The following is a 24,075-nucleotide window of genomic DNA, read 5'->3' as shown; positions in this document are numbered from 1 at the left end:
AATTTATGTTATGTTCCGAAGAATCAGAAAAATGGAATGGAACTGTTTTCGTTGGAGAAACTGGGGTGGGGGTGGGGGTACATACATTAGAGAAACCCTCGATTCCGAGACCTTTGTAGTTGCTAAGATACTGAGAAGGAAAATTCCTGAGTCATACCTGTACAAAAAAAGAAAGACATGGAAATTCCAGTCAATTCAAAACACTTTCTATCTTTTATTGAGAGTATAGAACAAAGAAGTTGTTCATCACTCATATAAAAGCACATGGGAGAGTTCCAAAAAAGATAGAGAAGGCGCCTGAAATTGACCTTCAGAGCTGGTACAAATCTCGACTCAAAATTTCCTATGTTAAAAGTAGTATTTCCATATGTAGCAGCAAACAAAGGCTTGAAGTTGTGCACTAATTGTAGGCAGAAATGCATCTCCAGTTTAGTATGGGTTCATGATGTCAAAAAAATCTGCTCCAAAGAAACATTTTCCAAGGAACATTATTCAAGTGTTATTCAAGGAACATAATTCAAGTATTTAGGGAACATTATTCGATGAACAATTTCCAAGGAACATTATTTAGGAAACATTATTGGAAGGGGCATAATTTAGGGATCAAATATTGAAGGAACAATTTTGTAGGGAACATTATTTAAGGAACTATTTCCAAGGAACATTATTTAGGAAACAAATATGAAAGGAACAATTTTGTAGGGAACATTATTGGAGGCATAAAAAATTTGAGCGAAAAACTTTATCAAAGGAACATTCCCAAGATAACATTATTTGGGAAACATTATTCAAGTATTAGGAACATTATGTAGAGAACATTTTTGAAGAAACATTATTTATATACCAAATATTGAAGGAACAATTTTGTAGGGAACATTATAGAAGGAACAATTTGAAGTGAACATTACAGAAATTAGGGAAACATTTTTCAAGTATCATTATTTAGCGAACACTATTTGAACAAAGGGTCCAAAATATTGAACAAACATTATTCAAAGGAACATTTCGAAATGAACAATATTACGGGACATTATTCAAGTATTTAGGGGATATTATTTACGGAACAGTTTCAAACGAACATTATTTATGAAACAATAAAAATTAAAGGAACAATTTTGTAGGGAACATTATTGGCGGAACATTTTTTAGGGATATATAAATGTTGAGCGGAAAAATTTATCGAAGGAATAGTTCCAAGTGAACATTATTAGGGGACATAATTCAAGTATTTAGGGAACATTATTCGGTGAACAAATTCGAGGGAACATTATTTAGGAAATATTATTGAAAGGGGCATAATTTAGGGATCAAATATTGAAGGAACAATTTTGTATGGAACATTATTGGCGGAACATTATTTAGGGAACTATTTCCAAGGAACATTATTCAAGTGTTATTCAAGGAACATAATTCAAGTATTTAGGGAACATTATTCGATGAACAATTTCCAAGGAACATTATTTAGGGAACATATTGAAAGGGGCATAATTTAGGGATCAAATATTGAAGGAACAATTTTGTAGGGAACGTTATTGGCGGAACATTTTCCAGGGAACATTTCGAAGTGAACATTATTATGGGACATAATTCAAGTATGTAGAGAAACATTTTCCAAGGAACATTATTCAAGGAACATAATTCAAGTATTTAGAATCACTGATGGTTGTGCTATTCGCAGAAGAAAGCATGATAATGAGAACACTAAATACATTATCATAGAAAAAAGGTCAACAAACTATATCAATGACAGTAAAAAGATCAAACGACTATGTTAGTACTTAAAAGGGATTGGTAGACAAGTTCTGCTTTTGTGTGTGTGCCCAAAGAATAATTGCTAAGCAACACAAAGGACAAGAACACCATGAATAATCATGTTATGATAATACTTGCAAGGAAAATGATACGGAAGTATGGTAGATGAATGACACCATACTACAAAATCATTGTTAACTAACTATGTCCACCCAAAATACTGCAATTAACAACAAAATTTGTATCTGTATAATTTCACAAATATAGTGTGAAAAAAATCGGTAGTACTGCTCCTAGAACAACAGAGGAAATTACCTAAAACACCAGAACACTACTGTGCAAGCAAAGGACTATTTAGGGCATCAAATGCAAATTAAAGAAAACTTTTTAACATTAAAAAAACAAAGTCGTGCGGGTAGGATGCAACACATGCATCGTTTATCAATACAAACATGTGAATAAATTCATGGCCTAACATTTACAAAATTACTCCAGCCTATAATATGGACAAGCGACCTAAATGTTAATAGATGCATGCTTACCAATGGTTGAATAGAAGAAAACCTAATACATGCTAACAAGTCTCCAGAACTAATCCATGTTGCTGCTACAAAATTCATAAAATAAACATAACATTTATAAAACATAGAAAAACTTCTATGTCAACCTACACAAACCACCCTATCATCATCAAGAAACAAAAACAGAAATCCCAAGGCCAAGTGCTAGAACACACAACCTCCTAACAACAGCATGTTGAATCATACCCCTAAATCCGAAATCTCTGAGCACAACCCCTTGTCTAATCTCAGAAACATCCAAATCAAATAAAAAAAACGCTCCACATGACATTATGCACAAATTCAGGAGTCCAGATGTTCAGTTGAGTTCATATTTCAGTCTATGTATGTCCCTACCGCTGCTTGTCCACAAGGCCGGCCATACGCGGTAGTAGCCCTCGAGCCTCACGTCCGCGCCTACCCCCGTGTGCAGGATGGGCTGCAGAAGAACAAAACACAACACATTCAGAAATCAGAAACCAACCAGAACTTAGACATTCAGAAAGTAGACATAATTCAGACCAAAACATGAGACAGGTTACAGAGTATGAAAAGAAAGGTGGCCTGGTTGTGCGGTTCATCACACAAGCATCATCATTCATCATGGCATGTCATGTGCATGTCGGATGGGATCTGAGTTCAGCTTGCTACTTACATGCCTCATTTTAGAACTTTCTTTGTGAGAGAATTCAGTTTTGTATAGTACCTAGAAGACCTTTTTTAGGGAAGAAGACTTGCTACCTTCCAAAGCGGCAATCAAGCCCGGGATGCCAAGGACAGCTTCTGGTTTACAATCCAAACAAGCTCCACTCCCCGCCGCCTCCGCCCGTCGCACCTGCCGCCGGCAAAGGGGTGAACACAGTCAGATGGGAGTGTCGGTGCAAGTGGCGCCGGAGAGTGACGCGTACGGGGATGGACCTTGTCGACGCCGAGCAAGGTCCATAACATGGGAATTTGGGCGCGTTTACCTCGTCGACGCCGAGCTTGACGAAGCTTGACGGGGACCTAGACGGTGCTGACCTTGACGGAACCCTAGACGACGCCGACCTTGTCGGAACCCTAGACGGCGTCGACGCCCACGCCGGAGATACGGACGACCTGCAAATAAAGATCCAATGCGACGAAGTTAGCCAGATCTGATGCGGTGGAATGGATGAGAAAGAAGCACAGAGACCCGACGGCTCCTTCGGAGGGCGGCGGTCTCTTGCCGGAGTAGGATCCCAGAGGAAGAAGCAGGTGAAAAAGCGGTCGAACGACGGAGGTAAAGGGAAGCGGTCGAGGGAGGAAGGGGGACAACGAACAGGAAATAAAAAGGCCGGCCCAAACGAGTCGAGGGATGTGCGGTACCTCGACAATTTGACGCAAAATGCGTCAAATAGGATATTCCACACAGGCCGCTGCGGCAGACAACACGAAGCGAACGGGTGCGCCAGGCGAGACGATCATGTTTGCGCGAAAATTAAAGACAAACAATATCAACGGTTCTGGACTTAGATGTGAAATAAGTATTTCACATCTAGATGTGAAATAGCAAATCCGTAACTGCAATATCGAACAAAATTTATGGGCAATAGTTGCACAGCTGTTGGTTTAGTGCCCGGGTTTATACCAACAATTTTTCGTAACCGTCTCAGAATTTGATCCTGTTTATACTTTTAGATAGACTTTGGCCATGCTTAGTGCCCGAACAAATAAATATCTCCTCGAGATTTGATCGACAAACTTTAGACAATTCATTTTTCGTGAACTACACATCCGGCTTGACGGCTTGTGAATCAAGTGATTATTGTGTCAGGCGACCAAAGCGATGGAGAAGTATCTGGGATTGCCGATGTATCTTTCTTGTTCGTGGATGCTTCCTTGATGACAAAAACATCTCACTATACAGCTTGGGAGAAACCGGACCACCTTAATAATAAAGAGATTATCTTGGTGCTGTGTCATCGATGGCCGAAGGTTCCAAGCTTTAGCGATGACATTAAGCAATTTGCTACAACTAAGTAATTTTTGTTTCACTTTCAGACACCGAACGAAACTGCAAAAGCACTATAAATGCCATGCCTTTTGCCCCCAGAAATACAAGAGCACTGCAGCCGTCGCCCCTAGTTCGCCATTACCGTACGTGCACGTCTACTTCGCCATTACCGTGGCAAACCTCGCCTTCGGCCTCCCTCTGGGCTCTGGATCGAGGCCGTAGTCAATGCCCCTGGCGCAACATTGGGCGAACGACTACATCTCGTCATCTTCCCGGCCAACGTGGAATCCGTCGTGCTGTTCACCGTCGGCACAAACATCGTACAGAGTTACAGACCAGAGGTCCCGTGCTCACCCAAGTGATGCGTGTTCTCGCTGCTTTAGTGTGGGTGTTGGTCGTCGTCGCCGGAGCAATTGTGGCTGCCGCCATGGGGTCGCTTGTCGCTGCAAGACGGGGGAACTCCCGCGACAATTTCACACCGACCTAACCAGGATTTTAAATGAAGAAGCTCTCATAGTCTGTCGTCTGAGAGATGAACGCTGCTTTTTAAAACGTACAGTTGAAATGTATGCAGCATTTGGGTTAGCTCTGCCATTGCTGAGCATGTGTACTTAGATATTGTTGCTGTGAGATTGCATCGAGTACACTTTGGCCATTACTGTGGCCATCCTCGCCTCCGTCGGTGTCTCTGGATCAAAGCTGTCGTCAAGCCACTGGCTTTTTTTCCTAACGACACCATTGTCAACGCTCCAGTGTCGTACGTGCATATCAGAGGTGCCGTTCCCGTGCTTACCTAACCAGGCGCAAGTTGCTTTGGAGTGGGTTTTGGTCCTCTGCAGCCATTCATGGGGTCTCTTCTCACCGTGCAGGGGCGGGCCCAGGAATTGAAGACTGTGTATTCAAATTTTGAAAAAAAATGGAAGCCATAACCTTCCTTTTGGCGTGTATAACTGATTTTAGCAGCATATTGTACTTGTTCTAAACTATATAAAATATATTGCATAGTATATTATATTCATACATATTGATCATAACTTGGTATAGTTCACCATATAGAAGTAAACATTGTTTAACATATTGTGGCAAAATCTAAGATATATAAATGATAAGAAACCTTACAAATTACAGGAAAACTTTGCCATCCTTGATGCTTTGAAAATGAGTGATGATATCCTCATGCTTAACTTGCAAGAAGAATTCCCTCTCAATGAATGTGACCAAGCAATCATTCAAGTATTTTTGCCCCATCCTGCTTCTTAGCTTGTTTTTTTGTATAGTTCATTGATGAAAAGACCATGTCAATACGTGTTGCAACAGGAAGAACTAGCACCAATTTGAGAAGTTTGTAAACAATCTCATACCAAAGAGCCATCCCTGTTTTAACAAGCATCATAGACAACTGTGTTAAACTTCTCAAGTTTGTGAAATTTTCATCACGTTTTAGAGTACCATTCTTTAAGATAATGCTCATTGTAACAAATTCTAAATTTATAAACATTCTCACATTGCAGATTTAAATGGAAATTTGCAAATTCTCATGTATAAATAACTCATAATAGACTGGAAACACGTTCTAATTTCACTGTACTCAAATAGACAGACAAGTGTTCACACTAACTTACTTTTGTATGTATGTACTGCAGCATATTTACGAGAAGAAAACAGTGCCCCTGCCTGCAGCGATAGATGATTTCAAATCGAGCAAGAAATAATAATTGGTATGAGAGGAGAGGTCCCAATTTCAAAAGTGAAGGGTTAATACATCTAATTAGCAGTTATAACTGAATCTAATCGGTGGGTTGTGGCTTTGAAACTGAATCAATGCCTGCTGGCAGCTGCCCGCTACTGACTACAGCTGCAGGGATCAGAACCAAGGTGAGCGGGGGATGGATTGCCGCGCCGCCGAGCGCACGTGTGATTGCCGAGCAGGCGATGGCAACAGCCCTGGCCGCCAGGCGGCTGGCCTTCGCGTGGGAAGAGAACAGGGGAAGAAAGATGTCGGTTCATCTCTGTCTGATCTGATCGATCGATGTTTTTTTGGGCAATGGACTGATCGATGGTCTGCGTGCGTGCGTGGGTTACAGCTACTTGGGCCAATGGGCCAAGTCGTGGAGTTTTGAGCGGAAATACTAGACGAGTAGGTTTTAGTGTACAACTTCATTTTTCCTTACCCTCAAAAAAAAAACTTCATTTTTCCTTATAAATACACAGTGTATATCAATATATACCTAGTTTTTTTTGCCAAAAATAATGGGTATTCAACTGAATACCCTTGAATTGAGGTGGGCCCGCCCCTGTCACCGTGAGACGAGGGAACTTCAACTTACACCCACAACCACACAAGAAAGACACTTGCCTTAGGAGAGGCAGGAGGCTCCTATGTGGCTGGCTGGCCGTCCGGCGAGGACGGCGGGGTACAGCGAGGCAGACAGGGACGGGGATGTTTTCTTTTTCTGACCCACCATCTCTAAATTTTTTTTTGAGGGATGCCCACCATCTCTAATTGCATATGGTATATAGGCCGGTCCATAATCCCAGGGTGGGCCGCAGCCCACACTGTCCACCCTGTAGCTCCATCGTTTTTTTTTTTGAAAGATCCAGCTTCATCGTTGGTTGCTAGAATGGCTGGCCTTCTAAATATTATACTATTCTGCATTTGAAATATATGTTGGAATGAGCTGTCTTGAGATTCATAGTGGAGATATGTCGTTTTTTAAGTTTTAGTTTTGGCAACCGGCGGGAGCTCCGTCTAGTCTAGCTAGCTAAGGAAATTTAATCACCTAGAGAGATGACTTGCAACGAAAGCTATACAGCTAGGTGCTCCATGAAATGTACATCTAGATTTGCCCTCTCCTAGGAAATCCCAACTTCGAAATTGCCCTCTCCTATGAAATCCCAGCTTCGAAATCGCCCTCTACTAGGAAGTCCTCTTCAGACTTGTCCAAGGAGTTCGAACTTCGAAGTTATCTTCTTCCAGGAGTTTCCAACTTTGGAATTTCTGTCCTAGGAAATCCCAACTGATCCAGTCGTAAGAGCTATCGTAGTGAGTAGGGTATAGTAGCTACATAGACCAGTGTCAGATACATGACACTCTTTTGTGGATAAATTTTAAATGTTAAACGTCCACTTATTTGAGGATGGAGGAAGTATGTTACTCCCACTATGACTAGTCTAAGCTATGGATGGATACTACCTTTGTAGTGCATAATATCATAAGCTAGTATATTAGATAATCTAATTTATCATATTGTATAACTAATAGTAGCCACTCATTTAACATGATATTTTATCACATTTTGATACTAGTATCCTCTCTTTCCTCATTAAATGCTATTGTCATCTCAATATATCTCTAGTTGACATTACATGAGGATGCATCATACTATGCTATGATATCCCGCCGTGGGAGGTCTAGTTTTTCTGAAAGGCAATCCTAAGCATAATATCCAAAGAATGTAATACGGTTAGTCACCTCGTCAAAAGTTTATTTGGAATGTGTGTATCGTCTTTGTTTACATACTATAAATGAGTCTTAGGTAGAGTAGTGCATGTATGTTCTTGTGTTTGGGTACTTGTGATTTGGCGTTCTCGGTAGCTTAATCTTGGTCATTTTTTGTTTTGTATTTTTGCATGATACTACACATTACATTAGTGCAGAACAGTTCATCCATGTCAGCAGGGCCGGTCCTGAGATTTCAGGGGCCCAGGGCGAAAACGAAACCGGGGGCCCTTTATGCATCGTTGCATGTTTTGATATTTTTAAATACGGGTTACTCTTAAATTTTTAACGACGAAGTGCAAAACCAGCATGTCGACATAGTTTTGTGATTTAACTAAATATGATTATATTAATTTTATCTTACTTTAAATTTGTCAAGGAAGTTACACACGGTGTATATTTCATATATAGTTGGCCACACACAAAAAATAATATTTGAACGGCTCCTTATCGCGCAGCTAGAATTACTTTATAATTTACAACGCTAAAAATAATTTAGCCACCTAAATATATTAAATAGACCATGCATTCTCTAATTAATTTGTCTCAGCTATTAGTATCATTAATCCATGGATCCTAGTAGTCATTCTCTCCATTGCCTTTCATCGAACACAGCCAGATTCATTAATCAGAAGGCCGGACAATTACAACCTACTCTTCTCCGCTAATTTCACCAGCTACTCCTATCTAACAGAACCTAGATAGCTCTTGGATAATGAATCAAGAAGATGCTTACCTATTATGTTGTCCAAAACTGGGGTATTGTTACTCCTGTCCGACGAACAAGAAATCACCCGAGACGCCGTTGAAGGAGGAAGCATCGGTGAGGCCTCCGCGGGAGGACGCTATGGCGGCAGGAGTCGTGCGTGATGTGTGCTTGAGGGATTGATGTGCGGCTAGGTCGATCGCTGATGTTGTGTGTGGGCCTACACGTGGGAAGCGGAAATTCCACTAATTGAGGGTATCGTTGATTTACTTGCCCACTACTGCACCTTCACGTACAAGGCATGTTGCACCTAATTAGTGCTGGGTCATTTGTTTTCACGGGCCTAATACACATAGCACACATACGTGGGGGCCCCTACCATTCGGGGGCCCGGGGCGGCCGCCCCCCCTGCCCCCCCATCAGGGCCGGGCCTGCATGTCAGTTTGAAAACACCATTCATGGTGGTCTTGCCACCCTCGGAGGTGATGGGAAGAGAAGTCTCAACCCATCATCGGCGGTCAGCCAAACTTCCTAAGAAAGGACACATCTCTTGTAGATTTTTTGGCGGACCGCCAATGGGATGATTTCCTTGGGCGAGATTTCCGCGACAAGCCGAGCATGGGACTGCCTCAACTCAGGCGCTTGAACTGCCAAAGTAATTTGTACTAGTAAGAGCTAGTTCTAGGAAAGTGGAGAATGCTTAATTTGATGCCACATCCCCAGCACACACTGACATACACACGAAATGATTATTATATTAGCACAAAATCATATTCATATTAAATGTCAAACTCTTTGAAAAACATCATACATAGTAAAGGTCTACATGTTTAGCCAATGATGTCAATTACGATGGAATAAGAAATGAAAGAAACCATTCACTTTCTTGGTTATATCCTTTCCATTATAGTAGAGTGAGTTCCTCTTAAATGAGACGTGGAGGATCAGTTTCTTATCAGTTGAAACTCATCAAGGTGTTGTCATCATTGTTTGAAACCGTTGTTGGAGAATTAATGTGTTTGTTGGGGAACGTTGCAGAAAATAAAAAAAATTCTACGCTTCACCAAGATCAGTCTATGGAGTTAATCTAGCAACGAGAGAGAGGAGTGCATCTACATACCCTTGTAGATCGCGAGCGGAAGCGTTCAAGAGAAAGGGGTTGAGGGAGTTGTACTCGTCGTGATCCAAATCACCGATGATCCTAGTGCTGAACGGACAGCACCTCCGCGTTTAACACACGTACGGTTGGGGAAGACGTCTCCTCCTTCTTGATCCAGCAAGGGGGAAGGAGAGGTTGATTGAGATCCAGCAGCACAGCGGCGTGGTGGTGGAAGCAGCGGCGATCTCGGCAGGGCTTCGCCAAGCTCAGCGAGAGGGAGAGGTGGTACGGGGGGAGAGGGAGGCGCCAGGGACTAGGGTGCGGCTGCCCTCCCTCCCCCTCTTTATATAGGGGGCCTAGGGGGGTGCGCCGGCCCTGGAGATCCCATCTCCAAGGGGGGGCGGCGGCCTAGGGGGGGGGACTTGCCCCCCAAGTCAAGTGGGGCGCACCCCGCCCCTAGGGTTTCCAATCCTAGGCGCAGGGGAGGCCCAAGGGGGGCGCACCAGCCCACCAGGGGCTGGTTCCCTTCCCCTTTCAGCCCACGTGGCCCTCCGGGATAGGTGGCCCCACCCGGTGGACCCCCGGGACCCTTCCGGTGGTCCGGTACAATACCGGTGACCCCCGAAACTTTCCCGGTGGCCGAAACTGGACTTCCTATATAGAATTCTTTACCTCTGGACCATTCCGAAACTCCTCGTGAGGTCCAGGGTCTCATCTAGGACTCCGAACAACTTTCGGGTTTCCGCATACTAATATCTCTACAACCCTAGCGTCACTGAACCTTAAGTGTGTGGACCCTACGGGTTCGGGAATCATGCAGACATGACCGAGACAGCTCTCCGGTCAATAACCAACAGCAGGATCTGGATACTCATGTTGGCTCCCACATATTCCTCAATGATCTCATCGGATGAACCACGATGTCGAGGATTCAAGTAATCCCGTATACAATTCCCTTTGTCAATCGGTACGTTACTTGCCCGAGATTCGATCATCGATATCCCAATACCTCGTTCAATCTCGTTACCGGAAAGTCACTTTACTCGTACCGTAATGCATGATCCCGTGACCAAACACTTGGTCACATTGAGCTCATTATGATGATGCATTACCGAGTGGGCCCAGAGATACCTCTCCGTCATACGGAGTGACAAATCCCAGTCTTGATCCGTGTCAACCCAATAGATACTTTTGGGGATACCTGTGGTATACCTTTTTAGTCACCCAGTTACATTGTGACATTTGGTACACCCAAAGCACTCCTACGGTATCCGGGAGTTACATGATCTCATGGTCTAAGGAAATAATACTTGACATTGGAAAAGCTCTAGCAAAGTAACTACACGATCTTGTGCTATGCTTAGGATTGGGTCTTGTCCATCACATCATTCTCATAATGATGTGATCCTGTTATCAACGACATCCAATGTCCATAGTCAGGAAACCATGACTATCTGTTGATCAACGAGCTAGTCAACTAGAGGCTTACTAGGGACATGTTGTGGTCTATTTATTCACACATGTATTACGATTTCCGGATAACACAATTATAGCATGAATAATAGACAATTATCATGAACAAGGAAATATAATAATAATCATTTTATTATTGCCTCTAGGGCATATTTCCAATAGTCTCCCACTTGCACTAGAGTCAATAATCTAGTTACATTGTGATGAATCGAACACCCATAGAGTTCTGGTGTTGATCATGTTTTGCTCGCGGAAGAGGTTTAGTCAACGGATCTGCGACATTCAGATCCGTATGCACTTTGCAAATATCTATGTCTCCATCTTGAACATTTTCACGAATGGAGTTGAAGCGACGCTTGATGTGCCTGGTCTTCTTGTGAAACCTGGGCTCCTTGGCAAGGGCAATAGCTCCAGTGTTGTCACAGAAGAGGGTGATTGGCCCCGACGCATTGGGTATGACTCCTAGGTCGGTGATGAACTCCTTCATCCAGATTGCTTCATGCGCTGCCTCCGAGGCTGCCATGTACTCCGCTTCACATGTAGATCCTGCCACGACGCTTTGCTTGCAACTGCACCAGCTTACTGCCCCTCCATTCAAAATATACACATATCCGGTTTGTGACTTAGAGTCATCCAGATCTGTGTCGAAGCTAGCGTCGACGTAACCCTTTACGACGAGCCCTTCGTCACCTCCATAAACGAGAAACATATCCTTAGTCCTTTTCAGGTACTTCAGGATATTCTTGACCGCTGTCCAGTGTTCCATGCCGGGATTACTTTGGTACCTTCCTACCAAACTTACGGCAAGGTTTACATCAGGTCTGGTACACAGCATGGCATACATGATAGACCCTATGGCTGAGGCATAGGGGACGACACTCATCTTTTCTCTATCTTCTGTCGTGGTCGGACATTGAGCCGAGCTCAATTTCACACCTTGCAACACAGGCAAGAACCCCTTCTTGGACTGATCCATATTGAACTTCTTCAATATCTTATCAAGGTATGTGCTTTGTGAAAGACCTATGAGGCGTCTCGATCTATCTCTATAGATCTTGATGCCTAATATGTAAGCAGCTTCTCCAAGGTCCTTCATTGAAAAACACTTATTCAAGTAGGCCTTAATGCTGTCCAAAAGTTCTATATCATTTCCCATCAAAAGTATGTCATCCACATATAATATGAGAAATGCTACAGAGCTCCCACTCACTTTCTTGTAAACGCAAACTTCTCCATAAGTCTGCATAAACCCAAACGCTTTGATCATCTCATCAAAGTGAATGTTCCAACTCCGAGATGCTTGCACCAGCCCATAAATGGATCGCTGGAGCTTGCATACCTTGTTAGCATTCTCAGGATCGACAAAACCTTCCGGCTGCATCATATACAGTTCTTCCTTAAGATAGCCGTTAAGGAATGCCGTTTTGACGTCCATTTGCCATATCTCATAATCATAGTATGCGGCAATTGCTAACATGATTCGGACGGACTTCAGCTTCGCTACGGGAGAGAAAGTCTCATCGTAGTCAACCCCTTGAATTTGCCGATAACCCTTAGCGACAAGTCGAGCTTTATAGATGGTAACATTACCATCCGCATCCGTCTTCTTCTTAAAGATCCATTTATTTTTTATCGCTCGCCGATCATCGGGCAAGTCTGTCAAAGTCCATACTTTGTTTTCATACATGGATCCTATCTCGGATTGCATGGCTTCAAGCCATTTGTTGGAATCTGGGCCCGCCATCGCTTCTTCATAGTTCGAAGGTTCACCGTTGTCTAACAACATGATTTCCAGGACAGGGTTGCCATACCACTCTGGTGTGGAACGTGTCCTTGTGGACCTACGAAGTTCAGTAGCAACTTGATCCGAAGTACCTTGATCATCATCATTAATTTCCTCTCCAGTCGGTGTAGGCACCACAGGAACATTTTCCTGAGCTGCACTACTTTCCGGTTCAAGAGGTAGTACTTCATCGAGTTCTACTTTCCTCCCACTTACTTCTTTCGAGAGAAACTCTTTCTCCAGAAAGGACCCGTTCTTGGCAACAAAGATCTTGCCTTCGGATCTAAGGTAGAAGGTATACCCAATGGTTTCCTTAGGGTATCCTATGAAGACGCATTTTTCCGACTTGGGTTCGAGCTTTTCAGGTTGAAGTTTCTTGACATAAGCATCACATCCCCAAACTTTTAGAAACGACAGCTTAGGTTTCTTCCCAAACCATAATTCATACGGTGTCGTCTCAACGGATTTAGACGGTGCCCTATTTAAAGTGAATGTAGCTGTCTCTAGAGTGTATCCCCAAAATGATAGCGGTAAATCAGTGAGTGACATCATAGATCGCACCATATCCAATAGAGTGCGATTACGACGTTTGGACACACCATTACGCTAAGGTGTTCCAGGCGGCGTGAGTTGTGAAACAATTCCACATTTCCTTAAGTGCGTACCAAATTCATGACTTAAATATTCTCCTCCACGATCTGATCGTAAGAACTTTATTTTTCGGTCACGTTGATTCTCTACCTCATTCTGAAATTCCTTGAACATTTCAAAGGTCTCAAACTTGTGTTTCATCAAGTAGACATACCCATATCTACTTAAGTCATCAGTGAGAGTGAGAACATAACGATAGCCTCCGCGAGCCTCAACGCTCATTGGACTGCACACATCAGTATGTATGATTTCCAATAAGTTGGTTGCTCGCTCCATTGTTCCGGAGAACGGAGTCTTGGTCATTTTGCCCATGACGCATGGTTCGCATGTGTCAAATCATTCATAATTGAGAGACTCTAAAAGTCCATCAGCATGGAGCTTCTTCATGCGCTTGACACCAATGTGACCAAGGCGGCAGTGCCACAAGTATGTGGGACTATCGTTATCAACCTTACATCTTTTGGTATTCACACTATGAATATGTGTAACATCACGTTCGAGATTCATCAAGAATAAACCATTGACCAGCGGGGCTTGACCACAAAACATATCTCTCATATAAATAGAACAACCATTATTCTCGGATTTAAATGAGTAGCCATCTACAATGTTCATGCTCAAAGCTGGCACTAAATAACAATTATTGAGGTTTAAAACTAATTCCGTAGGTAAATGTAGAGGTAGCGTGCCGACGGCGATCACATCGACCTTGGAACCATTCCTGACGCGCATCGTCACCTCGTCCTTCGCCAGTCTCCGCTTATTCCGCAGCTCCTGCTTTGAGTTACAAATATGAGCAACGGCACCGGTATCAAATACCCAGGAGCTACTACGAGTACTGGTAAGGTACACATCAATTACATGTATATCACATATACCTTTAGTGTTGCCGGCCTTCTTGTCCGCTAAGTATTTGGGGCAGTTCCGCTTCCAGTGTCCCTTTCCCTTGCAATAAAAGCACTCAGTCTCAGGTTTGGATCCATTCTTTGGCTTCTTCCCGGCAACTGATTTACCGGGCGCGGCAACTCTCTTTCCGTCCTTCTTACCCTTGCCTTTCTTGAAACTAGTGGTTTTATTGACCATCAACACTTGATGCTCCTTTTTGATTTGTACCTCCATTGATTTCAGCATTGAAAATACTTCAGGAATAGTTTTCACCATCCCCTGCATATTGTAGTTCATCAAAAAGCTCTTTTAGCTAGGTGGGAGTGACTGAAGGATTCTGTCAATGACCGCCTCGTCCGGGAGGTTAATGTCCAGCTGGGACAAGCGGTTGTGCAACCCAGACATTTTGAGTATGTGCTCACTGACAGAACTATTTTCCTCCATCTTACAACTATAGAACTTGTCGGGGACTTCATATCTCTCGACCCGGGCATGAGCTTGGAAAACCATTTTCAGCTCCTCGAACATCTCATATGCTCCGTGTTGCTCAAAACGCTTTTGGAGCCCCGGTTCTAAGCTGTAAAGCATGCCGCACTGAACGAGGGAGTAATCATCAGCACGTGACTGCCAAGCGTTCATAACGTCTTGGTTCTCTGGTATGGGTGCTAAACCTAGCGGTCCTTCTAGGACATATGCTTTCTTGGCAGCTATGAGGATGATACTCAGGTTCCGGACCCAGTCCGAATAGTTGTTGCCATCATCTTTTAGCTTGGTTTTCTCTAGGAACGCGTTGAAGTTGAGGTTGACATGAGCGTTGGCCATTTGATCTACAAGACATTTTTGCAAAGGTTTTTAGACTAAGTTCATGATAATTAAGTTCATCTAATCAAATTATTTAATGAGCTCCCACTCAGATTAGACATCCCTCTAGTCATCTAAGTGATACATGATCCGAGTCAACTAGGCCGTGTCCGATCATCACGTGAGACGGACTAGTCATCATTGGTGAACATCTCCATGTTGATCGTATCTTCCATACGATTCATGTTCGACCTTTCGGTCTCTTGTGTTCCGACGCCATGTCTGTACATGCTAGGCTCGTCAAGTTAACCTAAGTGTTTTGCATGTGTAAATCTATCTTACACCCGTTGTATGTGGACGTTGGAATCTATCACACCCGATCATCACGTGGTGCTTCGAAACAACGAACTTTCGCAACGGCGCACAGTTAGGAGGAACACTTTCTTGAAATTATTATGAGGGATCATCTTATTTACTACCGTCGTTCTAAGCAAATAAGATGCAAAAGCATGATAAACATCACGTGCAATCAAATAGTGACATGATATGGCCAATATCATATAGCTCCTTTAATCTCCATCTTTGGGACGCCATGATCATCTTCGTCACCGGCATGACACCATGATCTCCATCATCGTGTCTCCATGAAGTTGCTCGTCAACTATTACTTCTACTACTATGGCTAACGGTTTAGCAATAAAGTAAAGTAATTACATGGCGTTTAATCATTGACACGCAGGTCATACAATAATTAAGACAACTCCTATGGCTCCTGTCAGTTGTCATACTCATCGACATGCAAGTCGTGATTCCTATTACAAGAACATGATCTCATACATCACATATGTATCATTCATCACAACTTTTGGCCATATCACATCACAAGGCATATGCTGCAAAAACAAGTTAGACGTCCTCTAATTGTTGTTGCATGTTTTTACGTGGCTGCAATAGGGTTCTAGCAAGAACGTTTCTTAGCTACGTAAAAGCCACAACGTGATATGCCAATTTCTATTTACCCTTCATAAGGACCCTTTTCATCGAATCCGCTCCGAAGTGGGAGAGACAGACACTCGCTAGCCACCTTATGCAACTAGTGCATGTCAGTCGGTGGAACCTGTCTCACATAAGCGTACATGTAAGGTCGGTCCGGGCCGCTTCATCCCATGATGCCGCCGAAGCAAAATAAGACTAGTAGTGGCAAGAAAATTGACAACATCTACGCCCACAACAAATTTGTGTTCTACTCGTGCAAAGAAAACTACGCATAGACCTAGCTCATGATGCCACTGTTGGGGAACGTTGCAGAAAATAAAAAAATTTCTACGCTTCACCAAGATCAATCTATGGAGTTAATCTAGCAACGAGAGAGAGGAGTGCATCTACATACCCTTGTAGATCGCGAGCGGAAGCGTTCAAGAGAACGGGGTTGAGGGAGTCGTACTCGTCGTGATCCAAATCACCGATGATCCTAGTGCTGAACGGACAGCACCTCCGCGTTCAACACACGTACGGTTGGGGAAGACGTCTTCTCCTTCTTGATCCAGCAAGGGGGAAGGAGAGGTTGATGGAGATCCATCAGCACGACGGCGTGGTGGTGGAAGCAGCGGCGATCTCGGCAGGGCTTCGCCAAGCTAAGCGAGAGGGAGAGGTGGTACGGGGGGAGAGGAAGGCGCCAGGGACTAGGGTGCGGCTGCCCTCCCTCCCCCTCTTTATATAGGGGGCCTAGGGGGGTGCGCCGGCCCTGGAGATCCCATCTCCAAGGGGGGGCGGCCTAGGGGGGGGGACTTGCCCCCCAAGTCAAGTGGGGCGCCCCCCCACCCCTAGGGTTTCCAACCCTAGGCGCAGGGGAGGCCCAAGGGGGGGTGCACCAGCCCACCAGGGGCTGGTTCCCTTCCCCTTTCAGCCCACGTGGCTCTCTGGGATAGGTGGCCCCACCCGGTGGACCCCTGGGACCCTTCCAGTGGTCCCGGTACAATACCGGTGACCCCCAAAAATTTCCCGGTGGCCGAAACTGGACTTCCTATATAGAATTCTTTACCTTTGGACCGTTCCGAAACTCCCCATGACGTCCGGGATCTAATCCGGGACTCCAAACAACTTTCGGGTTTCCGCATACTAATATCTCTACAACCCTAGCGTCACTGAACCTTAAGTGTGTGGACCCTACGGGTTCAGGGATCATGCAGACATGACCGAGACAGCTCTCCGGTCAATAACCAATAGCGGGATCTGGATACTCATGTTGGCTCCCACATATTTCTCGATGATCTCATCGGATGAACCACGATGTCGAGGATTCAAGTAATCCCGTATACAAGCCCCTTTGTCAATCGGTACGTTACTTGCCCGAGATTCGATCGTCGGTATCCCAATACCTCGTTCAATCTTGTTACCGCCAAGTCACTTTACTCGTACCGTAATGCATGATCCCGTGACCAAACACTTGGTCACATTGAGCTCATTATGATGATGCATTACCGAGTGGGCCCAGAGATACATCTCCGTCATACGGAGTGACAAATCCCAGTCTCGATCCGTGTCAGCCCAACAGATACTTTCGGGGATACCTATAGTATACCTTTTTAGTCACCCAGTTACGTTGTGACGTTTGGTACACCCAAAGCACTCCTACGGTATCCGGGAGTTACACGATCTCACGGTCTAAGGAAATAATACTTGACATTGGAAAAGCTCTAGCAAACGAACTACACGATCTTGTGCTATGCTTAGGATTGGGTCTTGTCCATCACATCATTCTCCTAATGATGTGATCCCGTTATCAACGACATCCAATGTCCATAGTCAGGAAACCATGACTATCTGTTGATCAACGAGCTAGTCAACTAGAGTCTTACTAGGGACATGTTGTGGTCTATTTATTCACACATGTATTACGATTTCCGGATAACACAATTATAGCATGAATAATAGACAATTGTCATGAACAAGGAAATATAATAATAATCATTTTATTATTGCCTCTAGGGCATATTTCCAACAGTGTTCATATCAAGTTTTGATGGAGAAAAGACAAAAAAAGTTCTAATTAGTAACTATCTAGATCAGGCGAGAGGGGAGAAAAGACATTAGAAAAATAAACAAATTTTGATAGGGATATGTTCCTATCGATTATACAATTACACAGAGTAAGCCATGTAAATCATCCAGGGCTAAGTATATGTTCTTATAGTTTTCCATCAAAACTATACATGATGCTTAACAATTATGATCATAAGTAATAGGATTAAAAACTATAAATAAAAGCAACAAAGCAAAACAAATATCCATTTGAACGGTATAACAAAATCAATTTACAACATGAACAATAGTGTGTATGTAAATGCAAAGTACAGATAGACACAATCAAGCGAAAATGGTCAAGGGAATATCATAACAGTTAGAACACATCATTAATTGATGCAAATTGACTAAGGGATTGAAATTAATACATAGCTACACAATATGGTCATCACATCATCATAAAGGCATGTATCGGGTTATATCTTTCAAGGTAACGGCGGTGACATCAGGGTACGTCTTGGTATAGGGGGATAGACGGTGGATGGGCGTGTAGCCAATCCAACTTTGTGGCACCATTGTGGTATGAGGAGGGGCTTGTCCATGAATATGCACATGTGGATCGGGATTGGGGATGATAGCACTTCACCACACTGGTTCAGAGATGGCGGTGCATAAGCAAATGGAGATGTGAACATCAGAAGCCGGGGGAGCGAAGGGGTGGATGCGAGAGTGCGGAAATCAATCGATCCAAGTATGGTTAGGGTTTGTGGGAAAATGAGAATGGGAGAACTGACCATCGCGGCCGTGACCATACACCCTATAAACATAGGTGATAGACATCTCTAGCAGTCCCAAAATCAAACTATCAAAGATGGCATAAATACAATGGCGGTTCAAATTCTAAGCCTTCTGAGATAGAATTACCCATATGCTATATACTCCCTCCGTCCCACAGTACAAGACGTTTTTGTAAGGTATGTTAGCTTGCAAATATGTCTTATATTTTGGGACGAAGGGAGTACCATATACAGTATATACTAAAAGCACAATACGAGGTTCTTTTCTAAGCACCACGTTAATCCGCATCATCGGTAACATTTTGATGTTTAGATCTATATATTTATGGCCAATATTTAAGCATAGATCCCAAAGAAAAGGAGCCACGTAATTATACTAAAAGCACAATAGAAGAAAGTTTTTGGTTTAGATTACATACTATAAAACATTTCAAAAACGATTTCATAAAGCATGCAAATACTGCATTCAAATACTTTTTTTTAACAATCCAACTTTAATAATCTTGGAAAGGAAATACAATAGATCAACTATATGTTAGAGGATGATCTATGGTTCTTCTTCTCCCGTCATGTTATCATTAGATGTTCAAGGTGAGAGGAACCGAAAGAGATTGAAAGGACAGAGATCCACAATGTTGTTTGTTTTATCTTAGGAAAATAAGTCCAAAAGTTCCACAAGACACGTAAGCAAATATCTGAGCGTCAATCCAACTTATAACTAGACCATAACCGACATATTTTTATCTTGTGTATATATATGAGAAAGTTTATGGTTTTGTATATACTAGAAAGTTGTTGGTTTTCCTCTACCTTATAAGACGGGATGAGTGATTGCTCTCTATAACTAGGCATACGTCCTACCATGGAAGGTGATGTGAGGTTGATGGAATTATTGGTGCCAACCGCGTGCACATGATGATGGAATATTATCAACAATGTACATAATTCTTTAGAGGTGATCGCAAAAAAACATGGATGATTGATTAGGCACCCACATGAAAATCGTTGGAGGAGTACATAAATGATACTCCCCCCATTTTTGTATACAAGGCCACTATCAAAATTACAATTTGCAGCTATACAAGACCACTAACACAGATCAATGTAAAATTGATGAGGTTTGCTTCGTACTAGCAACCAAAGACATTAATACATCATTAGAAGCAAAGACTTCAGGAGGTGTTGGTCATTTTGGTTGTAAATTTATTTATTCTTGCTACAAATGTATATGCAAGCAGGAACCATACAAGGAGTCTGGATACGAAAATAATCGGATTAATCCATATAGTCACACATATGCGCGTGCACACACGTGCACAATAACTAATCTAGTGGGTGTGAGGATTGCATATAAATTTTATTGGTGTAGTTATTGCATCTCGACCCTCAAGTATATAAATAGATCATCGACAAGATGGTCATACGTTAATATATAAAATAGTGTGTATTGCATAATGAAGTCATATAGATTTATACAAAATTTATTCCTTATAATTGCATTTCTTATTATTAACAACATGGTCATGCGTTAATATATAAAATTATTATATATTTTGCAGGAAATTCATATCTTAGTACTGACGGACGCATATGTTGGAGTATAATGTATGCTCCTCTCAATTTGTTCAGACTGATGGGTGAGCTGATTAGATCAGTACTACAACTTAGGGCATCTCCAGCCGTGCCCCCAGGAAGGCCTTCCCAGACGTTTTTTTCGCGCCGGCACCGAAAAAACGGCCCAGTCGCGCCCCCAGGAGCCCGATTTTCGCCGGCTTGGGCCGAAAACAGCGCCGGCGGACCCAGTCCGAACCCGGCGCGCTGGGGGGCGCCCGGGGGCGCCGGGCGAACTGTTTTGGCGCGAAAAAGCCGCGGGCCCGCCGCGTCAGCGACACGGCTCTCTTCTCGGCCCTTCGTCGTCCTCATCGCCTCGTTTCCCGCGGCGAATCAATGCCAAAGCTGCCGCGCGCTGCCGCGCCGGTCAGCCTGCACCATTGATGCCACACGGGCGGCGCAGTGAAGACCGGAGGACGCGCATCCCTCGCCCGCCACGTGTACGCACGGTGGCACGCACGCCTCGGCCTATATATGACGCGCCCCGGCGCACTCGCCGACTCGCACTCTCCCGCCGTCGTCGTTCCTCCCTCTCCTCTCCTCTCTTTCGCCGTCTCCAGTTCACACCCATGGCCGAGCGCTTCCCAGGCGACGGCGCGGTGGCGAACGGCTTCGACCGCCGCCATCTTCATGAAGACGAGGCTCGCCTCCTTTACGAGGCCGAGTACCCGGTCCCGCCGGACATGCGGGTGCCCGGGGCGTGGAGGATCAGCGCGGGCGGCGTGCCGGTGCCCCCGGTACCCACCGACGCGGCGCGGCGTGCGGAGATCGCACGCATCCGCTCGAACCTGCCGCGTGCGGTGAGGGAGGGGCCACAGTACGTCCCCGACAGCCCGCTTTGGGACCCTTACTTCTGCCGTTGTCACGCCCAGCAGCTCGAGGCCACCAACGGCGCCGTGCCCTCCAGCAGGCTCAACGCCGCCGGCCGGCGTTGGTGGTGGGGCGTGCCCGGGCGCATGTTGGAGGCCGTCCTCGAGTACATCGAGGGCGGCAACATGCCGCGCCTCGAGTACCCCGCTCCCCCTTCCTTCTCATGCCGCCGGGGAAGCTCCTGGACCCCGAGGCGCATGGAGACCGGGGGGTCCTCCTCCTCGTCCGGCGGCTCGCCCTGCCTCCGCCCCGTCAAGCCGGAGCCCCAGGGCACGCCGGTCAGCGCGCGCACCCGCAGCTCCGGCGTCCGCATCGGCGCCAACGCCTCTCCACCCACCGGCCGCTTCGTCCTCGTCGAGCCCAAGCCGGAGCCCGGCTTCCCCGCGGAGTACGAGGAGATAGCCCGGCGCGGCTTCTCCGACGAGAACGCCATGCGGTGGGCGCGGGACGACTACCTCCGCGACGAGATGGTCCGGCAGCGCCGGGCCCTGGAGGAGATCGCCGCCCGCAAACGTGGGCGCGAGGACGAGCACGGCGTCGTGGTCCTCGACAGCGACGACGACGACGACGACGACGCCCCCGGACCGTCCAACCCGCCGCGCCAACCGGGGGAGGGATGCAGCAGGGGCGGCGGAGGCGTAGGTTGGGGCGGCGACGACGACGATGACGACGACGGCGGTGACTACACGCGGTTATACAGCCTCCTCGGCATGTAGAACCGCGTGGGCGGGCGGCGAGGCGGGCGGCGAGGGAGACGGCGGGGGTAGCCCGCGGTAGTTTTTTCTGTTTTTGTAAAATATGTTCAAGTTTGAACGAACTCGCCGATGTTTGCATTAAATTTGAGTTGTTTTTGCGCCGTATTTGACTTTTTTGACTAACCGTGGGCGCCGCGACTGGGGGGCATCACGCCCCCAGTGCGCGGTTTAGCGCCGGTGCACCTCCAGGGGGCGATTTTTTGCCCCTCCTGGGGGGCCAACAGCTGGAGATGCCCTTACAGCCAAGAGGTTCAAGGTTCAAAACCCAGTAACACAATAAAATATTTGCTCCATCCTCCGCTTTAGTTGTCCATGTCATAACTCCAAAGAAGTATAGACATGAGGAAGAGTGTTGGAGTATATGTCAGGTCCTCTCCAGCAGTTTGGAATTTTAGAGTAATTGCTGAAGCATGAATTCAATAACATAGTGTCAGATCATGTGCATAGTACGACGCGGAGTACGTACTAGTGACAAGTTTTTCTGAACGTGACACTATTAACCGATCACTGAAGGGGTGGTGAGCTGGCAGTAGTGTTAGAGCATCGACTACTCCTTTGTTTGTTTTTTGACAGCTGGAGCCTCCACTATTGGAGAGTATCGGAATCCACGTCCAACAATTCTCGCGGAATGCTCTCGGAGTTGGAGTGGAGAAGAGCAGCTCTGAAGTGTGAATTACTATGAGTGTGACAATTGTATAGACCTGACGTGGATAGATAACTACTATGAGAGCTAATTAAATACGCGGGCGATCCTGTTAGATAGTACTAAGTATGAGGCTGCTGATTCGTGCGTGCTGTAGTGTAATCGTGTTCTCCGCTGCGCGGGGGACAACAAGCGACTGTACTGCGAGTCTGCGACAAGTTTGAGACACGCGCGGTACTTTTGCCTTTTATGATGCGACAAATCGGGCATATCCCCCGTCTACGCTAAACTGCACTATATATACCACGGAGCTTTCCTCGGCGCCGCCATCACCACAGCTAGTCTACACTCAATTAGTTTTTCGCTGGAGTTAGCTCACAAGCGTCAAATTGGTCCCCATGGACGTTCGCATCTGCTTCGCAATCACTCTGGCCAACTTCCTGTTCGGTCGGTCCCTCTGGATCGAAGCTGTCATCAAGCCCGCGGCTCAGCATTCGCCAGTCGACTTCATCGTCGTCATCTCGGCCGCCGTGGAGGTCGTCGCGCTGCTCACCGTCACCTTCTCCTTTCGCAGGAGCGTGGTGCAGATCCGAGTTGCTGTGCTCACCCAAGTGACGCGTCCTCTAGCTGCTTTCATATGGGGGTTCGCCATCGCCGGAGCAGCCGCTGCGGCCGTGGCATGTCTCGTCGTCGCAAGACAAGAAGGGAACTCGCACGATGTCTACACGCCGACCTAGAGCTATGGTAACACATTCTCAAAACGAGTGTCGAATGATACAAGGTTTATCTACCTTCAATGCTCTGCTCGGTTAATGATACGACAACTCACCTAATGTACACCCTTACCCTCTTGTGTGAGTAGTCCACTATGAGACTACAGGTTTACAGTACTAGATACCAATCTCTCCCTTCCTCTTAGGGCTTCAAGGTGTATGATCACGTGAGTTGCCCAACATGATTATGAGTTACGAATTACGATAGTTACTTTTGTTCAATATATGACATGTATTTGTTGTCTTAATGGTTTCATAAATATATTTATAGATGTATATTGTATTTATATCCCTGTCTTCTATATTCCAACCCAAGCTAGATTTTTCTTTCTTTCTTTCTTTCTTTTTTGTGATGGCCAACCCTAGCCAGGTTGTGAAGAGAGAAACTTGGGGGGAAGCCTGGTTTATGATTATGATA

At 45.2% G+C, this 24,075-nt stretch overlaps 1 protein-coding gene across 1 annotated transcript; it reads right to left on the bottom strand.

Moving 5' to 3' along the window:
- Positions 1-3: 3 nt before the first annotated feature.
- On the bottom strand, positions 4-23,214 carry LOC123114998 (uncharacterized). Its single transcript, XM_044536319.1, has 5 exons — positions 23,189-23,214; positions 3,281-3,410; positions 3,054-3,147; positions 2,670-2,751; positions 4-157 (listed from the first exon to the last, which is right to left on the bottom strand). The coding sequence occupies exons 1-5, from the start codon at positions 23,212-23,214 to the stop codon at positions 4-6; spliced, it is 486 nt and encodes a 161-aa protein (XP_044392254.1).
- Positions 23,215-24,075: the final 861 nt, after the last annotated feature.

The sequence above is a fragment of the Triticum aestivum genome, chromosome 5B (assembly GCF_018294505.1).
Source record: "Triticum aestivum cultivar Chinese Spring chromosome 5B, IWGSC CS RefSeq v2.1, whole genome shotgun sequence".
NCBI classification, from domain to species: Eukaryota; Viridiplantae; Streptophyta; class Magnoliopsida; order Poales; family Poaceae; genus Triticum; species Triticum aestivum.
The sequence above is the reverse complement of the archived record's forward strand: the minus strand, read 5'-3'. Positions and strand labels throughout refer to the sequence as shown.